Raw genomic sequence first — 20966 nt, forward strand, 5'->3', positions numbered from 1 at the left:
ATGCGCACCGCTACAGACACGGTCTGATCACAATCCAGCTCATTGTTAGTTATTGGTGCTGAGTTATCTGCTTTTAATGACGAGTCCTAGAATAAGGTTCTCTGTGTCTCTCTTCCTCTCTGTGGGTCCACTGTAACTCAGCTAGAGACAGGCCCTCAGGGCAGTCAGCTGGCTGCAGATGAGGCATGAGCCATGTCTGAAACAGCTGCTGCTCTCCACTCCCTCCCACAGCCCTGTCACCTTGCTCCAAAGCTGCCTTCCTCCTCTTCCTCATTCTTCTTCTCCTCAGAGAATACTCCCCTTGCCGTGAAGTTAGTGATTTCAGTTGGTAGTTTACTGAAGCACAAAGGGAGGGACCCTATTAGGAAATCAGACATGCGCAGGCACAGTTGGAGCATTTCTCAGATACCGTTCTCACTCCGTACTCGCTTAGTGCTCACACAGTGTCTGCGTCCCAAACGGTACCCTGTTCCCTGTATAGCGCACAAGTGATGCACGATGTAGGGGTAGGGTGCCATTTGGGACGCAAGACAGTGTCATCTGCTGGGATCATCTGTTCAATAGCAGAGCACCTCCAGAGGCCTGTGCCAGTTGCTGCCTCAGCAAACAGCAAACTCAGACATTCGGTGCAAAAGTCTGTGTATTCTGATTCTGGATCCCTAAGTCCCTCGTGCTGTTCATGACTGGCTGATATATCTGCTCAACAATAATGCCCCCTCGAGTTATACCGAGGCCCCCTGTCCTCAATGGTCAGCAAGCTTTAACCATGTCATCTGCTTTGTGTGAATTCAAATAAAAATCCACCCAAAACCACTAATTCCTTTCATTTACAGTGTTAAATAACTCTGAGAACAATATTTTTTTGTGAACAAATGTTGTATTTTGGCTTAACTCAAACATGAAATGAACCAGGGAATCAATAGAACATCACTCAGATGTAGAAAAACAATATAACATTCAAAATGTGTGGACCTTTCCATTTAAGACTTATATAATAAGTTGTGCGTTGTGGAACTATAGGCTACTTTACAACAAAGATGCAAGAACTAAAGAATAACAGAAAAAATCGAGGCGTCAGAATGAGATCTCTGTACCCATCTGGAGGAGTGCACACACAGTACACTGGGCCCTATTAAAAATACAGGCTGTGTGATCTCTCCCTCTGTCTGCCCCCGGATCTCTCTCACTGTCTGTCTGTCTCGCTCTCTGTCAAATTCACATTAAAAATAACTTTGCAGCCAGGCAGGCCTCAGGTCTGTGCAGTTTTTTTCCCCCCATTGGTGTTGCATAAACTTTTTCATTACTCACACTGACAACCGCAGACGAACTACAAAATCTCTCTTCCTGCCATCCCCAAATCTAGTTGAGACAATGCCCCCAGTCTATTTGAGTCCACTCACTTCTAATCTCTCTCTCGCTCTCTCTTTGGATGTGGCTGACTGACAGTTTTGTCTCTGCCATCCTTCTCTCCTAGGGCTGAATAGTATTACGTATTTTACGATATACCGGTATTGATACACTGACCAGTTTGGGATTTTACTTTAATTTCTATAACGGTTTTTAAATGTTTTGTTTGTTAAATGTTATCCGCCGTGTAATGTCCATTTTTATAGTTCGCTTTAGTCATCTTTAACCGCTTTCTCTCTCTCTCCTCCATGCTGCTTTCCACACAGACCTTGCCCCGCCCCCTGTCACTCAAGGAGCGTGTTTGTCGTTCCTCGACCACAAGACACTTTCATTCAGTCCCTGCATGGTCAATGTAGCACATGCAACAATGTTGATGACAACAATTTTGTTATAATTACACTTACTTTGCTTCTTACATCTGCAAATAGCAAGTTTGTCGTTTCTTAGCAAGTTGGGCCCAAATATTGTTAGTCGCTAATCACTAACACTAATCGCTAGCTAGCTAATACATGTACTGTCAGAGAAAACATAACTAGCAATTAGAGGTCGACAGATTATGATTTTTCAATACCGATACCGATTATTGGAGGACCAAAAAAGCCGATATCGATTAATCGGCCAATAAAAAAAGAATATATATATATATATTAATTATTTGTAATAATGACAATTACAACAATACTGAATGAACACTTATTTTAACTTAATATAATACATCAATAAAATCAATTTAGCCTCAAATAAATAATGAAACATGTTCAATTTGGTTTAAATAATGCAAAAACAAAGTGTTGGAGAAGAAAGTAAAAGTGCAATATGTTCCATGTAAGAAAGCTAACGTTTAAGTTCCTTGCTCAGAACATGAGAACATATGAAAGCTGGTGGTTTCTTTTAAGAAAGGCATTGATGTTTATGGTTAGGTAAAAAAATTCAACAATGTGCTTTTTTTTTGCATGTGACACAATTTCCCTAGTTAAAAGAAATTCATGTTAGCAGGCAATATTAACTAAATATGCAGGCTTAAAAATGTATACTTGTGTATTGATTTCAAGAAAGGTTTTGATGTTTATGGTTAGGTACACATTGGTGCAACGACTGCTTTTGTCACGAATGCGCTTATTAAATAACCGTTTGGCGAAATAGGCTATGATTCAATGATAAATAAACAGGCACCTCATCGATTATATGCAACGCAGGACAAGCTAGATAAACTAGTAATATCATCAGCCATGTGTAGTTAACCTCTCTGGGATATTCGGGGCGGTAGCGTCCCACCTCAACAACAGCCAGTGAAAGTGCAAGGCGCCAAATTCAAAACAAAAGAAATCCCATAATTAAAATTTCTCAAACATACCAGTATTTTACACCATTTTAAAGATAAACTTGTAAATCCAGCCTTAGTGTCCGATTTCAAAAAGGCTTTAACGACGAATGCACACCAAACGATTATGTTAGGTCAGTACCTAGTCACAGAAAAACACAGCCATTTTTCCAGCCAAAGAGAGGAATCACAAAAAGCAGAAATAGAGATAAAAATTAATCACTAACCTTTGATGATCTTCATCAGATTACACTCATAGGACTTCATGTTACACAATATATGTATGTTTTGTTCGATAAAGTTCATATTTATATCCAAAAATCTCAGTTTACATTGGTGCGTTATGTTCAGTAGTTCCAAAACATCCGGTGATTTTGCAGAGAGCCACATCAATTTACAGAAATACTCATAATAAACATTGCTAAAGATACAAGTGTTATGCATGGAATTTTAGATCCACTTCTCCTTAATGCAACCGCTGTGTCAGATTTCAAAAACGCTTTACCGAAAAAGCACACCATGCAATTATCTGAGTACAGCTCTCAGACAACAAAACAAGCCATACAGATATCCGCCATGTTGTGGAGTCAACAAAGTCAGAAATAGCATTATAAATATTCACTTACCTTTGATCTTCATCAGACTGCACTCCCAGGAATCCCAGTTCCACAATAAATGTTTGATTTGTTTGATAAAGTCCATAATTTATGTCTAAATACCTCGTTTTTGTTGGCGCGTTTAGTACACAATCCAAACTCATGACGCGTGGGCAAGTCCAGGCAAAAGTTCAGAAGAAAAGTCATATTACAGTCCGTAGAAACATGTAAAATGATGTATAGAATCAATCTTTAAGATGTTTTTAACATAAATCGTCGATGTTTCAACCGGAGAATTCCTTTGTCTGTAGAAATGCGATGGAACGCAGGTCGCTCTCACGTGAGCAGCTCATGCCGCTCTGACAGACCTCTGACTCATTCAGCTCCCATTCCCCCCTCCTTCACAGTAGAAGCATCAAACAAGGTTCTAAAGACTGTTGACATCTAGTGGAAGCCATAGGAAGTGCAATATGACCCCATAGACACTGTATATTTAATAGACAATGACTTGAAAAACGACAAACCTCAGATTCCCCACTGCCTGGTTGCATTTTTTCTCAGGTTTTTGCCTGCCATAAGAGTTCTGTTATACTCACAGACATCATTCAAACAGTTTTTAGAAACTTCAGTGGTTTCTATCCAAATCTACTTATAATATGTATATATTAGTAACTGGGCCTGAGTAGCAGGCAGTTTACTCTGGGCACCTTATTCATCCAAGCTACTCAATACTGCCCCCCAGTCCCAAAGAAGTTAACTAGTGATTATGTTAAGATTGATTGTTTTTTTACAAGATACATTTAATGCTAGCTAGCACCTTACCTTGGCTCCTTGCTGCACTCGCATAACAGGTATTCAGTCTACCACGCAGTCTCCTCGTGAAGTGCAATGTGTGGAGTGCAAAAATCACAATTACTGATTGTTATGAAAACTTGAACTCGGCCCTAATTAATCGGCCATTCCGATTAATCGGTCGACCTCTACTAGCTATACAGCCTGATAATCCCTGTGATTGTGTAGACCTACATGTGTAGACCTACATGTTTTTTGTGCAACAGTATCTTTTTTAAATCCAAGAGAAATACGCAAAGCAAGAATGTTAGCTACGTGAAGTAGCTAAGAGAGAGCATTACATGTAGCCAAAGATTATAGGACCCCTAAGAAACACTTGTCAACACTTGGTTCCTACCCGTCCCAATAACTCCTCCTTGGCATTTTCATTTGTTGTCAAACACTGTATTCAAAATGCCCGCTATTATATTATAATAATATATTCTAATAATAATCATTCTATTTTCATGATTCCAACAGTTCACCCAAGTGTTTTGCTCTAAATCACAAGTCAAAATGCAATTGCAATATTTGGTTAAAAATAAGGCCTAGATTGTTTGCCCATATCGTGCATCCCTAAGCGGCAGTGTGGAAATGATCTCAAATGAGTGCAGGAAATGCAGAAATTGGAAATGCTGAAAATGATTTTTGGTTGAAGTTCAATTGAACAGTATAAAACAATCAGAATGGAGAAAGACGCAATGAAGTCACTTAGAATGTATGTGTTGCCACCCTAGGGTCACGCACTACTCACGAAGCAAATTTTGAACATTCATTATTCAAAAACATAAAATACTGTCAATTATTTTTTTTTTTTAATACCCTGATATGATATTCTGGCCAGAAGTGTAGGACTCCCTCTCTTTCACTCACCCAGCCAGTGTGCAGAGAGACTGTTCAAACATTTAGAGATGCACTTGTCGCTTGCCTGACGAAATGATAGTGTGGGAACCCGGAAGTTTGTTCTTCTGACTGTGTGCTTCTTAAACTCTGTCTGGAGGGTTAGCCAGTGATGGCTCAACTCGTCTCGACCTCAGAAACTAGAGCCACTGACGCTTGCCTGACTCACTTCTCTTAGGGCCTTATAAAATCAGTTTGTATTTTCTGCCCAATTCCGCTCTGACGAGCCCAGCCTAGACCTGTCTGGTCTTACTCTTTACCATAAGGATATAGGCCTAAAGCCTTCCAGCCTAACTAACTAGGCTGACATTTGGCCCTTTTCATGATTCTACGCTCAGTTCTCCCTTTTCACTCCCCTTTCCTCATGCCAACTTCATCATGTTGCCTTGTCACTGTCACCTGACGCACATTCTATAACTTTAAAACGTTAGCTAGACATTAACAGCTCGAGTTCATAGCAGCCTCACTATACGGCCAAAATGAAATTAACTTTGATATCGCAATTAGATTAGACAGCTCTGTTCCCCGGCTCTGAGCACCAACGTGCTGACTAACTCCTCGACTGGCTGCTCCTTTATCTGGGTCATCAGGCTGTGCTTCTGCCTCTACCCCCTCCCGGGAGAACAACCCGGGCCTCCTGATTTGATCATGTTGCAGAATTCTGAAATGGAGCTGAAATAATTGAGGTGGCCCAAGCCTTACATGTTCCTGTTGATGTAGCCCGCTTTAAGGTGAAGACAAAGAAACAGTATCGTAATGCATGCCGCTGTAATACAATGCGTTCCGGGCTGCCTTTTACAGCCTCAGTCTGTACCTCCTTGTGGTTGTCTTTCCCCGAAAGTGCAAGTGCAAATGGACCCTGCCGTCGATTAGGAGCTGAACATAAACCTGCCTCGTAACGCCGATGATTAGATTATCATTGATTCTCACATAAGCTGTGTCTGGCATGATCAATACTGTGTGTGTGGATCAGTGTTTCCGCTAAAGTAATTTAGCTGTGGCGCTGTGCCACTGCAAATGAATTGCCACCACGCTCCAAAGAATATTGAAAATGAAGAAAACAATTCTGTCGTGGTGCACTTTAAAGATGCTAGAACAGTCTACACATACCTTTTGTGACATGACGTGGTTTCTGTGAGAAGTACAGGCAGGGGGCTTGTTACCGGGGATGGATTTCTATTTTACACTACATGACCAAAGGTATGTGGACACCTGCTCGTCGAACATCTCATTCCAGAATCATGGGCATCAATATGGAGTTGGTCTCCCCCCCCCTTGCTGCTATAACAGCCTCCACTCTTCTGGGAAGGCTTTACACTAGATGTTGGAACATTGCTGCGTGGACTTGCTTCCATTAGGCCACAAGAGCATTAGTGAGGTCGCGTTATGCTTATTGTGAAAAAGGAAATGGCCTAACCCTAACTGTTGCCACGATATTGGAAGCACAGAATCATCTAGAATGTCATTGTATGCTGTAGTGTTGAGATTTCCCTCTACTGAAACTAAGGGGCTTAGCCCAAACCATGAAAAACAGCCCCAGACCATTATTCCTCTTCCACCAAACTCTACAGTTAGCACTATACATTGGGGCAGGTAGCATTCTCCTGGCAGCTGCCAAACCCAGATTCGTCCGTCGGACTGCCTGATGGGGAAGCGTGAATCATCACTCCAGAGAACACGTTTCCACTGCTCCACCCCATTGTGCATGGGGATCTTACAGTTGTGTGCGGCTGCTCAGCCATGGAAACCCATTTCATGAAGCTCCCGATGAACAGTTCTTGTGTTGATGTTACTTCCAGAGGTAGTTTGGAACTCTGTAGTGAGTGTTGCAACCAAGGACAGACCGATCCCGTTCTGTGAGCTTGTGTGGCCTACCACTTTGCGGCTGAGCCGTTGTTGCTCCAACACGTTTCCACTTCACAATAACAGCACTTACAGTTGCCCGGGGCAGCTCTAGCAGGGCAGAAATGTGACAAACTGACTTGTTGGAAAGGTGGCATCCTATGACGGTGACACGTTAAAAGTCTCTGAGCTCTTCAGTAAGGTAATTCTACTGCCACTATTTGTCTATGGAGCTTGCATTGCCATGTGCTCAATTTTATACACCAATCAGCAACGGGTGTGCTGAAATAGCCAAATCCACTATTTGAAGGGGTGTTCACTTTTTGTATATATATGGTATCTTTCAACCTTTATTTAAGCAGGGAGTTAGCATTGAGACTAGGGGTGTGAAGGTTTAAACATTAAAACTTTTAAACAAAGTTGAGATCCTTAACGTTAAGAAAAATCCCTAACTGATTTTTTATTTTTTTTTTTCTCTCCACTTTAGTTGAAATCACAATTCAGTTATCACAAAAAAATATGATTTACCATGTTATAGCCGCTAGGCTTTAAAGGCCTGGGAAGTTGTGTAATTCAAGTAAAACCAGAGAGGAAGAGGCAAACTTTAGGCTACTTGGTGAATATGCAAGACAAGACATTGCGAGATTCACATTACCAAAAATGTATGAGTACCCTTCTGCCTTCTTCGGTCTGTTGCGTGTAGAATATCATGGCAGTGTTTCCCGAACTTGGTCCTCGGGGCCCCAAGGGGGGCACCTTTTTAGTTTTTTTGCCCTAACACTGCGCAGCTGGTTCAAATGATCAAAGCTTGATGATTAGCATATTTTTTTAATCGGCTGTGTAGTGCCATGGCAAAAACCAAAACATGCAAACCTTGTGGTCCCGAGGACTGAGTTAAGGAAACCCTAGCCTATTCGTGGCACTGAGGTCTTCGGGCCAGTCTTGCAGGCATGGGGTAGCCTGCTCTTCATTTTTGCCTCATATGAAATTACAGAAGGCTTCCGGTAGCCTGGATCAATTTATGCTTTTCAGACAATGGAATGCGGCTATGGAATGTCTGTTAGGGTAGGCTACACTACATATTTTTTATGCCGACATGAAACCTTCTCTGATGATATGAACAGACATTTTACTTACCTGTAAAAGAATGCCTCTTCTGAACCGGGACTAAAATCCATCACTAGGCAACCAGAACTGTCAATCAAATAATTGTGCGCTGACGCATGCAGCCTGCTGCCTGTGCGCAGACCACTCTCTCCTACAAAAGTACTTTAAAGTTAGTTAAATACTGTGACTTACCAAGACATTCAGTATAAATAAACACATCTAGCTAACACAGCATAAAAAAAACAACGCTGCAGAACATCAATCAGCAATGTTTATTGTTGTCAGGGGGAAAAAAATAGATAATATTTTATGACAGAGCAGAATTCTACTGTCGGAAAAGATAAAGACCTGATGCAGCATTTTTTTAAATTTTTATATAGTCTGAAAAGTTATCAATTGTCACGATCAACATGTAGCAGTGTTCTATGTCTGTAAAGGTTTACAGTAGATATAACTTCATTGCCCGGCCCTATTTTCCGAATTGACTGACCTTCATGTCTTAAAGTAATGATGGACTGTCATTTCTCTTTGCTTAGATGAGCTGTTCTTGCCATAATATGGACTTGGTCTTTTACCAAACAGGGCGTCTGTATACAAAACATACCTTGTCACAACACAACTGATTGACTCAAACACATTAACTTAACTTTTAACAAGGCACACCTGTTAACTGAAATGCATTCCAGGTTTCTAACCCATAAAGCTGGTTGAGAGGATGCCAAGAGTGTGCAAAGCTGTCAAGGCAAAGGGTGGCTACTTTGAATAATCTCAAATATAAAATATATTTTGATTTAACACTTTTTTGGTTACTACATGATTCCATATGTGTAATTTCATAGTTTTGATGTCTCCACTATTATTCTGCAATGTAGAAAATGGTAACATGAAAAATCCTAGGATGAGTAGGTGTGTCCTAACTTTTCACTGGTATTGTGTACACTACCGCTCAATGGTTTGGGGTCACTTAGAAATGTCTTTGTTTTCCATGAAAACATACATGAAATGAGTTGCAAAATGAATAGGAAATATAGTCAAGATGTTGTCAAGTTTATAAATAATTATTTTTACTATTTCAGTGAAATACGGAACCGTTCGGTATTTTATCTAACGGGTGGCATCCCTAAGTCGAAATATTCTTGTTATGTCATAATCACTTAAAATTCTGACAAATTAGTTCACAATGAGCCAGGCTGCCCAAACTGTTGCATATACCCTGACTCTGCGTGCAATGAACATAAGAGATGTGACACAATTTCACCTGGTTAATATTGCCTGCTAACCTGGATTTCTTTTAGATAAAATATATACTTCTGTGTATTGATTTTAAGAAAGGCATTGGTGTTTAGGTACAGTTGTTCAACGAGTGTGCTTTTTTCCGCAAATGCGCTTTTGTTAAATCATCCCCCAGCGTTGCATCGATTATATGCAACGCAGGACACGCTAGATAAATGCGTAATATCATCAACCAGGTCTAGTTATAACTAGTGATTATGATTGTTTAATGCTAGCTAGCAACTTACCTTGGCTTCTACTGCATTCACGTAACAGGCAGGCTCCTGTTAATGTAATCAGGTGGTTAGAGTGTTGGACTAGTTAACAGTACGGTTGCAAGATTGGATCCCCCGAGCTGACAAGGTGAAAGTCTGTATTTCTGCCCCTGAACAAGGCAGTTAACCCACCGTTCCTAGGCCGTCATTGAAAATAAGAATGTGTTCTTAACCGACTTGCCTAGATAAATAAAGGTATAAATAAAAATTGGCGCCCCAAAATTCCGATTGTTATGAAAACTTGAAATCGGCCATTCTGATTAATCGGTCGACCTCTAATGTGTACTGACCAAGACCAGATGGAGACCACACGTTACACTGGTTTTAGGGTCTCTGCACTGGCTACCTGTGAGTTTTAGAATTAATTTAAAGATTCTTCTATTGTATTTTAAATTAATCCACCATTCTGGACCCCAATACATGTCATACATGTTTTTAAGTTCTCTCAATGGTTAAAAATCCTTCTTTAACCTGTCTCCTCCACTTCATCTACATTGATTTGAAATGGATTTAACAAATGATCCATTATTGATGTCACATCTTTCACCTGGATTCACCTGGTCAGTATGTCATGGAAAGAGCAGGTGTTCATAATTTTTTTTGTACAATGTATTTTGTAGTTGGTTCCAGCAATGAGATTCTTTTAAAACTAAAAGTGGATTTACCTAGTTCGGTGGAGACCCGGGGAACCTCAAGAGTTAAACATCTTTGTGAAATGTTTTGGTGTCATGTTTATATATTTTAACAGCGAAGTTGGGTAAGTCGGAAGCTTGTGTAGTAGAGCTTTGTAAACAAAAAAGGGAATGATTAAGAGACCTACGGTACTTTAATGAAGACCAGCCAACCTTTTGATACAGGATGCAATGGTGAGTATTAAAACTGTCCCCTGTGATAAAGCGAAGGGCGCTATGGTAGACGGCATCCAAAGGTTTAAGAGTAGTGGCTGCTGCAAACTGGTAAATGGTGTCAACATAGTCAAGAACTGGCAGGAAAGTTGACTACAATCTGCATCCTGCTATTTACGGTGAGGCAAGATTAATTTAAATCTTCACTTTTTAACTAGCTCGTCCGTAGTTTAAAAAATAAAATAAAAACTTTGTCAATCCAAATGCCCAGGTATTTATGGGCGGGAACCCAATCGATGGAGAACCATCCAATGAATAACTATGGTAACTATGGTAACGATACAAAATAACAGATGAACTGGAATCACATTACCCGAACACATAGGCCTACATTAATTTAACTTGTTTGTGCAAGTTTTTTGGGACTTCAATTTAATTAAATGGATGAAAGCTAGTTAATAGATCACATTTTGGATCTCGCTAATGATGAGCTCAATTGAGTAAATGCAGATAGGCAACCCCATGTTTGTCTTTATTTATTACCGCTACACTAAAACATGGTGGGTTGTTTGGTTGACCCAACTGCTGGGTTGTAGGTGTGTTGGGTTTTCTTTGAAAAGAGCCAGGATGGGTGGTTGATGCGTTATAAAGATATGACCCAGTAGGTCAGAACAGAAGACTGGAGGTGTAGTTTAGTAGGGGCGTGGCTTTCCACCTGTGTAAAATGTATTGCTGTTCTTTTGTATAGTTATCACATGTTAAGGTTGAACATTTTTAAATTTGTGTAGCTTCAATGAGACATACAGACCTATGAGTTCCCTAAAAACATATGCAAATCTAATTTTTGGATCAAATCCAGCATGAAAGTAAGAAACTGTTGGTTAAATTAACCCATGTTTGGGTAATCCCAACAACCTAACATGTTGGGTTATTCAGGCAACTCAACTGGCTGGGTCAAAGTAACCCAGTGTGTTTTCAGTCCAATATTTACCCAGTGCTGGGTTACCATAGTGGGTTGTTTTTAACCAAGCATTTTTTCTTCTCTATGCTGCTTCAGTTGGGCTAAAGGTGATAATGCTAGTGTTTTCCATTAGCACCGGCTGTCGCTAATCAGCCGGTTACATTGTCCACTTCATATTAACCAGGCTACTTTCCATTTTAAAGTTTCAATTCTCTAGTCCGTCGAGCCCTCTCCAGCGCGAATGAACGATATGCGTCTTCTAGTGATCTATTGATAGGATAGGCGCCTGTCAGTTACCAAGCGAACGATGACAGGGAAACGCAGCAGCGACAAAGAGGCGACGCTAGCGGTTTCACTCTCGCCAAAACCTGTCAAAAATGAAACTTTCTGATGAGGCAAAGTGAATGCAGTGCGGGCATCTATAACGCTTTGTGTAGCCATTCGCGAGGATGCTAATGAAAACACTCTTCTGGTAGATGAAGAGGCTTTCCCAACGACCGTCTCAATTAAATGTTAACTACAAGTTATGCTTCCCTGGCAGAATGATATGCTAATTATTTGAATCAATCCAGTGGGTATTTGTTTTGCTAACTCTACCATCACGTGTGCACTACAAAAACAGCTAGGTGAGCACTTCAAATAAACAGTAACTACACCCAAAATTCCTCCAGATTCTTCCCAGACCTCAAAAGTGGTCTCCTGATGCGATTTAAGCATTGTTGTGGACTTGTGATTTTTCAGAGTGAGAATGGGGAAATCTGAAAAAACGAAACCTTAAATTGTTCTGTTTTAATAAAATACATAATTTGAAAAAAATACATTGTGGAAATTCATATGTTGCAGTACAACTGTAAATAAGACTCATCTCAAGAGAAGAAGTTTAAATGTTAACAGGTTTGTTGTCTTAGTAGTTCTCTTAGTCCTGATCATGTACAGTTCATCACTTTCCTTTACTTTTCTCTCATTTTGTTACAGCCTGAATTAAAACTATATTAAATTGTTATACCATGTCATTGTTGAATACTCATTTCTGATTATAATGCACAGTATATCAGCACGGTAGAATTCAATGTCTATAGTTCATTTTTTCATGTTCTATGTTTGAGCTGCTTTTTAAAGCAAAAGTCGAATTGAAAACATTGTTGGCATTGTTGAATTTGATTTTCATAAAAGCAAGCTAGGACCGATGGTTTGGTTAGCTAAACTAGCAAGTCGGTTTGGTTACGAAGGTGCCTACTGTAGCTATCTAGTAAAATTGCAAGCTACTTCAGTGGATGTTTAACGCAATTATATTGGCAAATTGACACATTTCTAGCAGCAAATGTGTTAAATTATAGCCATGGTATAAAAGGGATAATCAACTCGGGGTTCTATGCTTTCTCTGGAAAATAATGCAACTCCCTGGAAGGTCAGTTCCTCTCCGCTAGCGTGTTGTGGAACACACCTTCCACGTCGTTCATTATTTTCCAGAGAATGCATAGCCTCTCGTTGACTCAATACATTTACGATGCATTTAAGTATTCAACCCCTTTTGTTATGGCACGCCTAAATAAGTTCAGGTGTAAATATGTGCTTAAAAAGTATTGTATGTTGCATGGGCTCACTGCGTGCAATAATAGTGTTTTAATATGATTTTTAAGTGACTAATGCGGCCCTAAAGTAATACTGCAAAAAATGTGTCAAAGAAATTAATTTTTTTTGTCCTGAATACAAAGCGTTACATTTGAGGCAAGTCCAACACATCACTAAGTATTTTCAAGCATGGTGGCTGCATCATGTAACAGGTATGCTTGAAATCGGGCAAGGACTAGGGAGTTTTTGGGGGGATAAAAATAAATGGAATACAGCAATAAGCAGAGGCAACTTCCTATTGGAAAACCTGGTTGTCTGCTTTGGAACAGACACCGGGAGGCGAATTTACCTTTCAGCAGGACAATAAACTAAAACACAAGGCCAAATCTACACTGGAGTTGCTTACCAAGACAACATTCAAATCAAATCAAATTTTATTTGTCACATACACATGGTTAGCAGCTGTTAGTGCGAGTGTAGCGAAATGCTTGTGCTTCTAGTTCCGACAATGCAGTAATAACCAACAAGTAATCTAGCTAACTATTCCAAAACTACTACCTTATAGACACAAGTGTAAGGGGATAAAGAATATGTACATAAAGATATATGAATGAGTGATGGTACAGAGCGGCATAGGCAAGATACAGTAGATGGTATTGAGTACAGTATATACATATGAGATGAGTATGTAAACAAAGTGGCATAGTTAAAGTGGCTAGTGATACATGTATTACATAAAGATGCAGTAGATGATATAGAGTACAGTATATACGTATACATATGAGATGAATAATGTAGGGTATGTAAACATTATATTAGGTAGCATTGTTTAAAGTGGCTAGTGATATATTTTACATAATTTCCCATCAATTCCCATTATTAAAGTGGCTGGAGCTCGAGTCAGTATGTTGGCAGCAGCCACTCAATGTTAGTGGTGGCTGTTTAACAGTCTTATGGCCTTGAGATTGAAAAACAGCTTTTCTGTCTCTCGGTCCCAGCTTTGATGCACCTGTACTGACCTCACCTTCTGGATGATAGCGGGGTGAACAGGCAGTGGCTCGGGTGGTTGTTGTCCTTGATGATCTTTATGGCCTTCCTGTGACATCGGGTGGTGTAGCTGTCCTGGAGGGCAGGTAGTTTGCCCCCGGTGGGGCGTTGTGCAGACCTCACTACCCTCTGGAGAGCCTTACGGTTGTGGGCGGAGCAGTTCCCGTACCAGGCGGTGATACAGCCCGACAGGATGCTCTCGATTGTGCATCTGTAGAAGTTTGTGAGTGCTTTTGGTGACAAGCCAAATTTCTTCAGCCTCCTGAGGTTGAAGAGGCGCTGCTGCACCTTCTTCACGATGCTGTCTGTGTGGGTGGACCAATTCAGTTTGTCTGTGATGTGTACGCCGAAGAACTTAAAACTTACTACCCTCTCCACTACTGTTCCATCGATGTGGATAGGGGGGTGTTCCCTCTGCTGTTTTCTGAAGTCCACAATCATCTCCTTAGTTTTGTTGACGTTGAGTGTGAGGTTATTTTCCTGACACCACACTCCGAGGGCCCTCACCTCCTCCCTGTAGGCCGTCTCATCGTTGTTGGTAATCAAGCCTACCACTGTTGTGTCGTCCGCAAACTTGATGATTGAGTTGGAGGTGTGCGTGGCCACGCAGTCGTGGGTGAACAGGGAGTACAGGAGAGGGCTCAGAACGCACCCTTGTGGGGCCCCAGTGTTGAGGATCAGCGGGGTGGAGATGTTGTTGCCTACCCTCACCACCTGGGGGCGGCCTGTCAGGAAGTCCAGTACCCAGTTGCACAGGGCGGGGTTGAGACCCAGGGTCTCGAGCTTGATGACGAGCTTGGAGGGCACTATGGTATTAAATGCCGAGCTGTAGTCGATGAACAGCATTCTCACATAGGTATTCCTCTTGTCCAGATGGGTTAGGGCAGTGTGGTTGAGATTGCATCGTCTGTGGACCTATTTGGGCGGTAAGCAAATTGGAGTGGGTCTAGGGTGTCAGGTAGGGTGGAGGTGATATGGTCCTTGACTAGTCTCTCAAAGCACTTCATGATGACGGAAGTGAGTGCTACGGGGCGGTAGTCGCTTAGCTCAGTTACCTTAGCTTTCTTGGGAACAGGAACAATGGTGGCCCTCTTGAAGCATGTGGGAACAACAGACTGGGATAGGGATTGATTGAATATGTCCGTAAACACACCAGCCAGCTGGTCTGCGCATGCTCTGAGGGCTCGGCTGGGGATGCCGTCTGGGCCTGCAGCCTTGCGAGGGTTGACACGTTTAAATGTTTTCCTCACGTCGGCTGCAGTGAAGGAGAGTCCGCATGTTTTAGTTGCGGGCAGTGTCAGTGGCACTGTATTGTCCTCAAAGCGGGCAAAAAAGTTATTTAGTCTGCCTGGGAACAAGACATCCTGGTCCGTGACGGTGCTGGTTTTCTTTTTGTAATCCGTGATTTACTGTAGACCCTGCCACATACCTCTTGAGTCTGAGCCGTTGAATTGAGATTCTACATTGAATGTTTCTGAGTGGCCTAGTTACAGTTTTGACCTAAATCGGCTTGAAAATCTAGGGCAAGACTTGAAAATGGCTGTCTAGTAATGATCAACAATCAACTTGACAGAGCTTTTTGATGAAAAAAAATAATAATAATGGAGAATTATTGTACAATCCACGTGTGCAATGCGCTTGGAGACTTACCCAATAAAACTCAACTGTAATCGCCGCCAAAGGTGCTTCTACAAAGGATTGACTCAGGGGTGTGAATACTTATGTAAATTAGATTTCTGCAATTACATTTTTTTTTTAATACATTTCCCCAAATTTCTAAATGTGTTTTCCCTTTGTCATTATGGAGTTTTGTGTGTAGATGGGTGAGGTATAAAAAAAAATCTATTTAGTCCATTTTGAATTCAGGCTGTAACAACAACAAAAAGTCAAGGAGTAAGAATACTTTCTGAAGGCACTGCAGGCCTAGACCTAGACAATATCCAGAACAACTTACGATATACTGAATTCATACATTTTCAGTCATTAAAATTGTGAAGTCATGACTTTCCTACACAATACCACAACAAATATTTCCAATCTGAGAGATAAACTCATATTCAAGTATGCAATAATTTTGCTGTGTATTTCAGATGGAATCTAAGCGTTAGAATGTACCAGAGGCCACCAAAATAGAGCTCCGACCCGGGGACACCTGGCGGGCTATGTTTTCTATTCACTCGTGGAAAACACTGCAATTCTTATGCTAATAACATGCCTAATAATATGGGCCATGCAAAGTTTACCAATATGTTATTGGGCTCATTTCTCAGTGTGGAAATTTTATTTTAGAGGGTGTCAGCATAATTTATTTTAACATATTTTTGTTAGAATGTCCTTTTAAATGGTCACCAGAACTGAGCTTCTCAGTCCTACTGGACCGTAGAAATCCATCTACTCTGTGCCCCCCTAAACCTTCCATAGGAAACACTGGCGTGGATGTTTGTGTGTTCCACATCCATGCTCTACAGATTAAATGAAACTCTGTGGTACAGAGTAAAGACTATGCACTCTGAGGATTACCGAAGTCCTGCCGTTGTAGATGAGACTTTCACCCAAAGGCTAACACGAGCTGGGGCTCTAGTCGGTGTGTTTATGGCCCCAGATTAGATGTGGCATTGCTTTGCCCCCGAGAGGCTGCAGCATCTGCCTCCCATTACACTGTAGATTTGCATCCCAGCCCCGCAGCAATTAATCAGAGGCTCCTGATAGGCACTCTCACGGGTCTCCCAGTGGCACCTAGAGGGTTCGAGTGCCAGCACCTCTTTCTGTCTCCCAGTGGCACCTCGGAGGTGCAAGGGCCAGCAGGCAGAGATGACGTCATGTGACACAGTAGCACTTTGGAGCTGACCTACTGGGCGCTGTGCTGATAACTGCTGCCATAATGGCACACACTGTGTTAAGAAGGCTAGCCCTTGATAGCTGCAAGGCTAGCCCCTGATAGCTACAGTACAGTGTGGAAAATAAGAGCAGACCTGTGTGGCCATATTGCAAGATGCTCCATTGGTCAGAGAAAAATGCATATGCTGGATGCTTGAGTCTCCAAATCGTCACAAGGCTTTTAGTAATCTATGTGTTATAATCGAGCAGGCAGGCAAACATGTTTTAATAGGACAGCAGTGAAAGTGGCCCTTCTGCAGATTAGGTCTCACTGTAGCCCAATGAATGGTGCAGCCTACTTGTCACGACTGTGAGTTTATGGCTCATCTGCAACTGAACCTTGTCTGTTGCCAAGGTAAACACGTACTTGGTCACACTTTCTATTTTGTGATATTATGTGTCCGTGTGAAATCTCATTCTGAACTCCATTCTGTAATGTTAGTCCTATCGGGGAACATAGTGTTTGTGGTTTAGTGTGCAGGCCTAGTTGATAGGCCTTCAGCCAAACAAGCCGTATCTACCAATATGTAGCAGTGAGAACACCGTACTCTCTGGCCTTTAGATAGTCTAGTTCTGTCGCCTTGTCCAAGACTGGTGTGAACCAGCATTGATTAGTTTGTGTTCCATGCCTTTTTTTGTCTTTGGTCTGCTGGAGAATAGGCTATTTTCATTATTTTCTGATGCAGTAGGACTCTTGTCTGAGAACAAATGCCTAATATGTCCTTTTTGGTCTCTCCTCCTGTCCCTGGCTGCCCTTACCATTTTAATCAGTATGTCTTTCCTATCATCGCTTTGGTTTATCTGCTAATGGTCTGCTGATTGCAAAGCCAGAACTTTGTTGTTACTGTTTCCTCCAACACAGCGTATTGTGATTCTGCAGTCTCTCTTTTTAGAAATGAGCTGTTCAACAGGAAGACCTGTCTCCTGTGTGATTTAGCCTGGGGAAACCAGCAAAGAGGAGAAAACCGTTAGTTCCTAATGAGGATGATGCCTAAAGGGATGAGATGCTGTTCCTATGAACCATACCTTGTGCCAGTGGTTTTGATACAGTATGCACAGTGCTGCTGATCAGATAGGTTACTGATCTCTGTTTTAGGCTTGTGGAGAGACATGGGGAAAAACTAGACTCCTCATCATGATAACACAACCATGTTTAAACCATCAAATGCCTAAGCATTATTTGGCGAAATACATTTTCATATTGGCGAGTTTGTATTTACATTCAAATGTATGTTCAAATTATGTATTTTTGTGTTAACTTAAAACATATGTCACGTCACGCACACAATTTAATAGTTAAGAATGTTTATCCTCGTGATATCATCAGAATGCTGGTATGGTTCTTAATTGGATTATGATGTGAAGGCTGGACTTTTCTGGATTTTTTTTCTTTTTAATCTGATATACTAAGAATGCCAACTAAGTGACCTTAAATATTACCATTTTGACATAGTTTCTCTTTATCAGTTTCAGGTCTTGTTATTCAACGTTGAAGGAGAATTTGGAGGCCTTTCATTCTTTGACGGACCTAGAAGAAATGGGCACAACCAGGGCAGTAGCAGCTGACCCATGATGCCACACTGCAGGACTGTGACCAGCCATGCCCTCCTCCCCAACGTTTACCAGCAGGGGCTCCTCTCCACCCGACAGTTTGCTCACATAGGCCAGAAATACAACTACACCAGACAAGAGGAACGATGGCAAGGACTTGTTTGAACTATGACACGCCAGCAAGACAAAGGTGAAGTCCCCCAACATCTGATACCAAAAGGAAAACCACGATCAGGTAGATCCACTCAGATGACATTTTATCCATTTTATGAGGACAAAACAAGTCGATTTAACAATTCTGATGGTTTAGCGGCTACACTGTTTCACCATGTTGACGAGGTTGCACCATGGCTGCTGATCCCTGTAGACTAGTAGAGACTCCGGCGCTGAGCTAAGCCCAGTGACCCTAACCCATGATGCAGCGTAACGGTGGCGGGGTGGGGCCCGGCGGCCAGCCGTGGCTGCTGCGGCGCGTGCGCCTCACCTGGCTCAGCTTCATGCTCTTCTTCATCCTGGTTTTCTTCCCACTCATCGCCCACTACTACCTCACCACCATCGACGAGGCGGGCGGCCCCGACAAGCGCATCTTCGGCCCGCGGCCCGGCGGCGAACTGTGCGAGACCAAGCACGTGCAAGACCTGTGCCGCATCCGTGAGTCAGTCAGTGAGGAGCTGCTACAGCTGGAGGCAAAGCGGCAGGAGCTGAACGGGGAGATCTCCCGGCTCAACCTGCGCATCGAGGCGTGCAAGCGGAGCATCGACAGTGCCAAGCAGGACCTGCTGCAGCTGAAGAATGTCATCAGCCAGACGGAGCACTCGTACAAAGAGCTGATGGCCCAGAACCAGCCCAAGCTCTCTCTGCCCGTGAGGTTATTACCCGACAAGGACGACCCAGGCCTGCCCCCGCCAAAGTCTGCCCGTGCCTGCCGCCTGCGCTCCTGCTTCGACTACGCCCGCTGCCCGATGACCTCTGGCTTCCCTGTGTACGTCTATGACACGGCCTCCTACCCCTGGGGCGAGTCCCTGGACCCATTGGTCAAGCAGGCCTTCGCCACCTCGGTAAAGAGCAGCATCTATGTGACGAACAACCCCAGCATCGCCTGTCTGTATGTGGTGCTGGTTGGGGAGCTGCAGGAGACTCCCTCCTCCCCCCTCCCGGCTTCCTTGGAGCTGGAGAAGCAGCTGAAGGCTCTACCCTACTGGAGGTCTGATGGACACAACCACCTCCTGGTCCATCTTTCCAGGAAGTCCATGACGCAGAACTTCCTGTACAATGTGAGCACGGGCCGAGCGGCAGTGGCCCAGTCTACCTTCCTGGAGCAGCAGTACCGCGAGGGCTTTGACTTGGTGGTGTCCCCGCTGGTCCACGCCCTCTCTGAGCCCAACTTCCTGGAGGTGCCGCCCCAGGTGCCCGTCAAGAGGAAGTACCTGTTCACCTTCCAGGGCGAAAAGGTGGAGTCTCTGCGAAGTAGGCTGCAGGAGGGACCGCACCAGTCCTTTGAGGAGGAGATGGAGGGAGATTCGCCAGCTGACTACGATGACCGCATCATCGGCACGCTCAAGGCGGTTCAGGACAGCCGCCTGGACCAGGTGCTGGTGGAGTTCACCTGTAAGAGCCCGCGGCCCAGCCTGCCTACCGAGTGGGCTCTGTGTGGCGAGAGGGAGGAGCGGCTCGAGGTCCTCAAGGCCTCCACCTTCGCCCTGGTCATCTCCCCCGGGGACTGTCAGTTGGTGGCCTCTGCAGGCAGTAGCATGAGGCTGTTTGAAGCCCTAGAGGTGGGGGCCATCCCTGTGGTGCTTGGGGACCACGCTAGGCTGCCCTACCATGAGCTGATCCGCTGGAGCGAGGCAGCCATCATGGTGCCTAAGCCCCGCATCACCGAGCTGCATTTCCTGCTGCGCAGCCTATCAGACAATGACCTGCTGGCCATGCGACGACAGGGCCGCTTCCTGTGGGAGACCTACTTCTCCACCTCGGAGAATGTACTGGGCACCATCCTGGCCAGCGTCCGAACCAGCATTCAGGTGCCTGCCGCACCCATCCGCGAGGAGCCCGCCCAGGAGATCCCCCACAAAGCAGGCAAGATGGCCGGCACGGACGCTAACCTGGCCGACAACGGTGACCTGGACCTGGGCCCCGTGGAGACGGAGCCACCCTACGCCTCGCCGCGCTTCCTCCGCAACTTTACCTACACGTCAGCCAACACCTACCAAACCTGGAACCGTGCCCCGGGGCCTTTCCATCTGTTCCCCCACACGCCGCTGGACCCCGTGTTGCCCTCGGAGGCCAAGTTCCTGGGCTCGGGCACGGGCTTCCGCCCCATTGGCGGCGGTGCTGGGGGCTCGGGGAAGGAATTTCAGGCAGCGCTGGGTGGTAACGTGCCCCGGGAGCAGTTCACAGTGGTCATGCTGACCTACGAGAGGGAGGAGGTGCTAATGAACTCCCTGGAAAGGCTCAACGGGTTGCCCTACCTCAACAAGGTGGTGGTGGTGTGGAACTCCCCCAAGCCTCCTTCAGACGACCTGCTGTGGCCAGACATCGGCCTGCCCATCGTGGTGAGTA

At 43.7% G+C, this 20966-nt stretch overlaps 1 protein-coding gene across 1 annotated transcript in view; it reads left to right on the top strand.

Annotated features, from left to right (window-relative positions):
- The window catches only part of LOC112250478 (exostosin-like 3), a 42236-nt gene that overhangs the window by 12510 nt on the left and 8760 nt on the right, over positions 1-20966 (top strand). The window contains exon 2 of the mRNA XM_024420663.2: positions 18321-20959. Within this exon, the coding sequence (XP_024276431.1) occupies positions 18818-20959 (2142 nt within the window). The 5' untranslated portion in view covers positions 18321-18817. The remainder of the gene's footprint in view (positions 1-18320; positions 20960-20966) is intronic.

Source organism: Oncorhynchus tshawytscha, linkage group LG05, assembly GCF_018296145.1.
Source record: "Oncorhynchus tshawytscha isolate Ot180627B linkage group LG05, Otsh_v2.0, whole genome shotgun sequence".
Taxonomy (NCBI): Eukaryota; Metazoa; Chordata; class Actinopteri; order Salmoniformes; family Salmonidae; genus Oncorhynchus; species Oncorhynchus tshawytscha.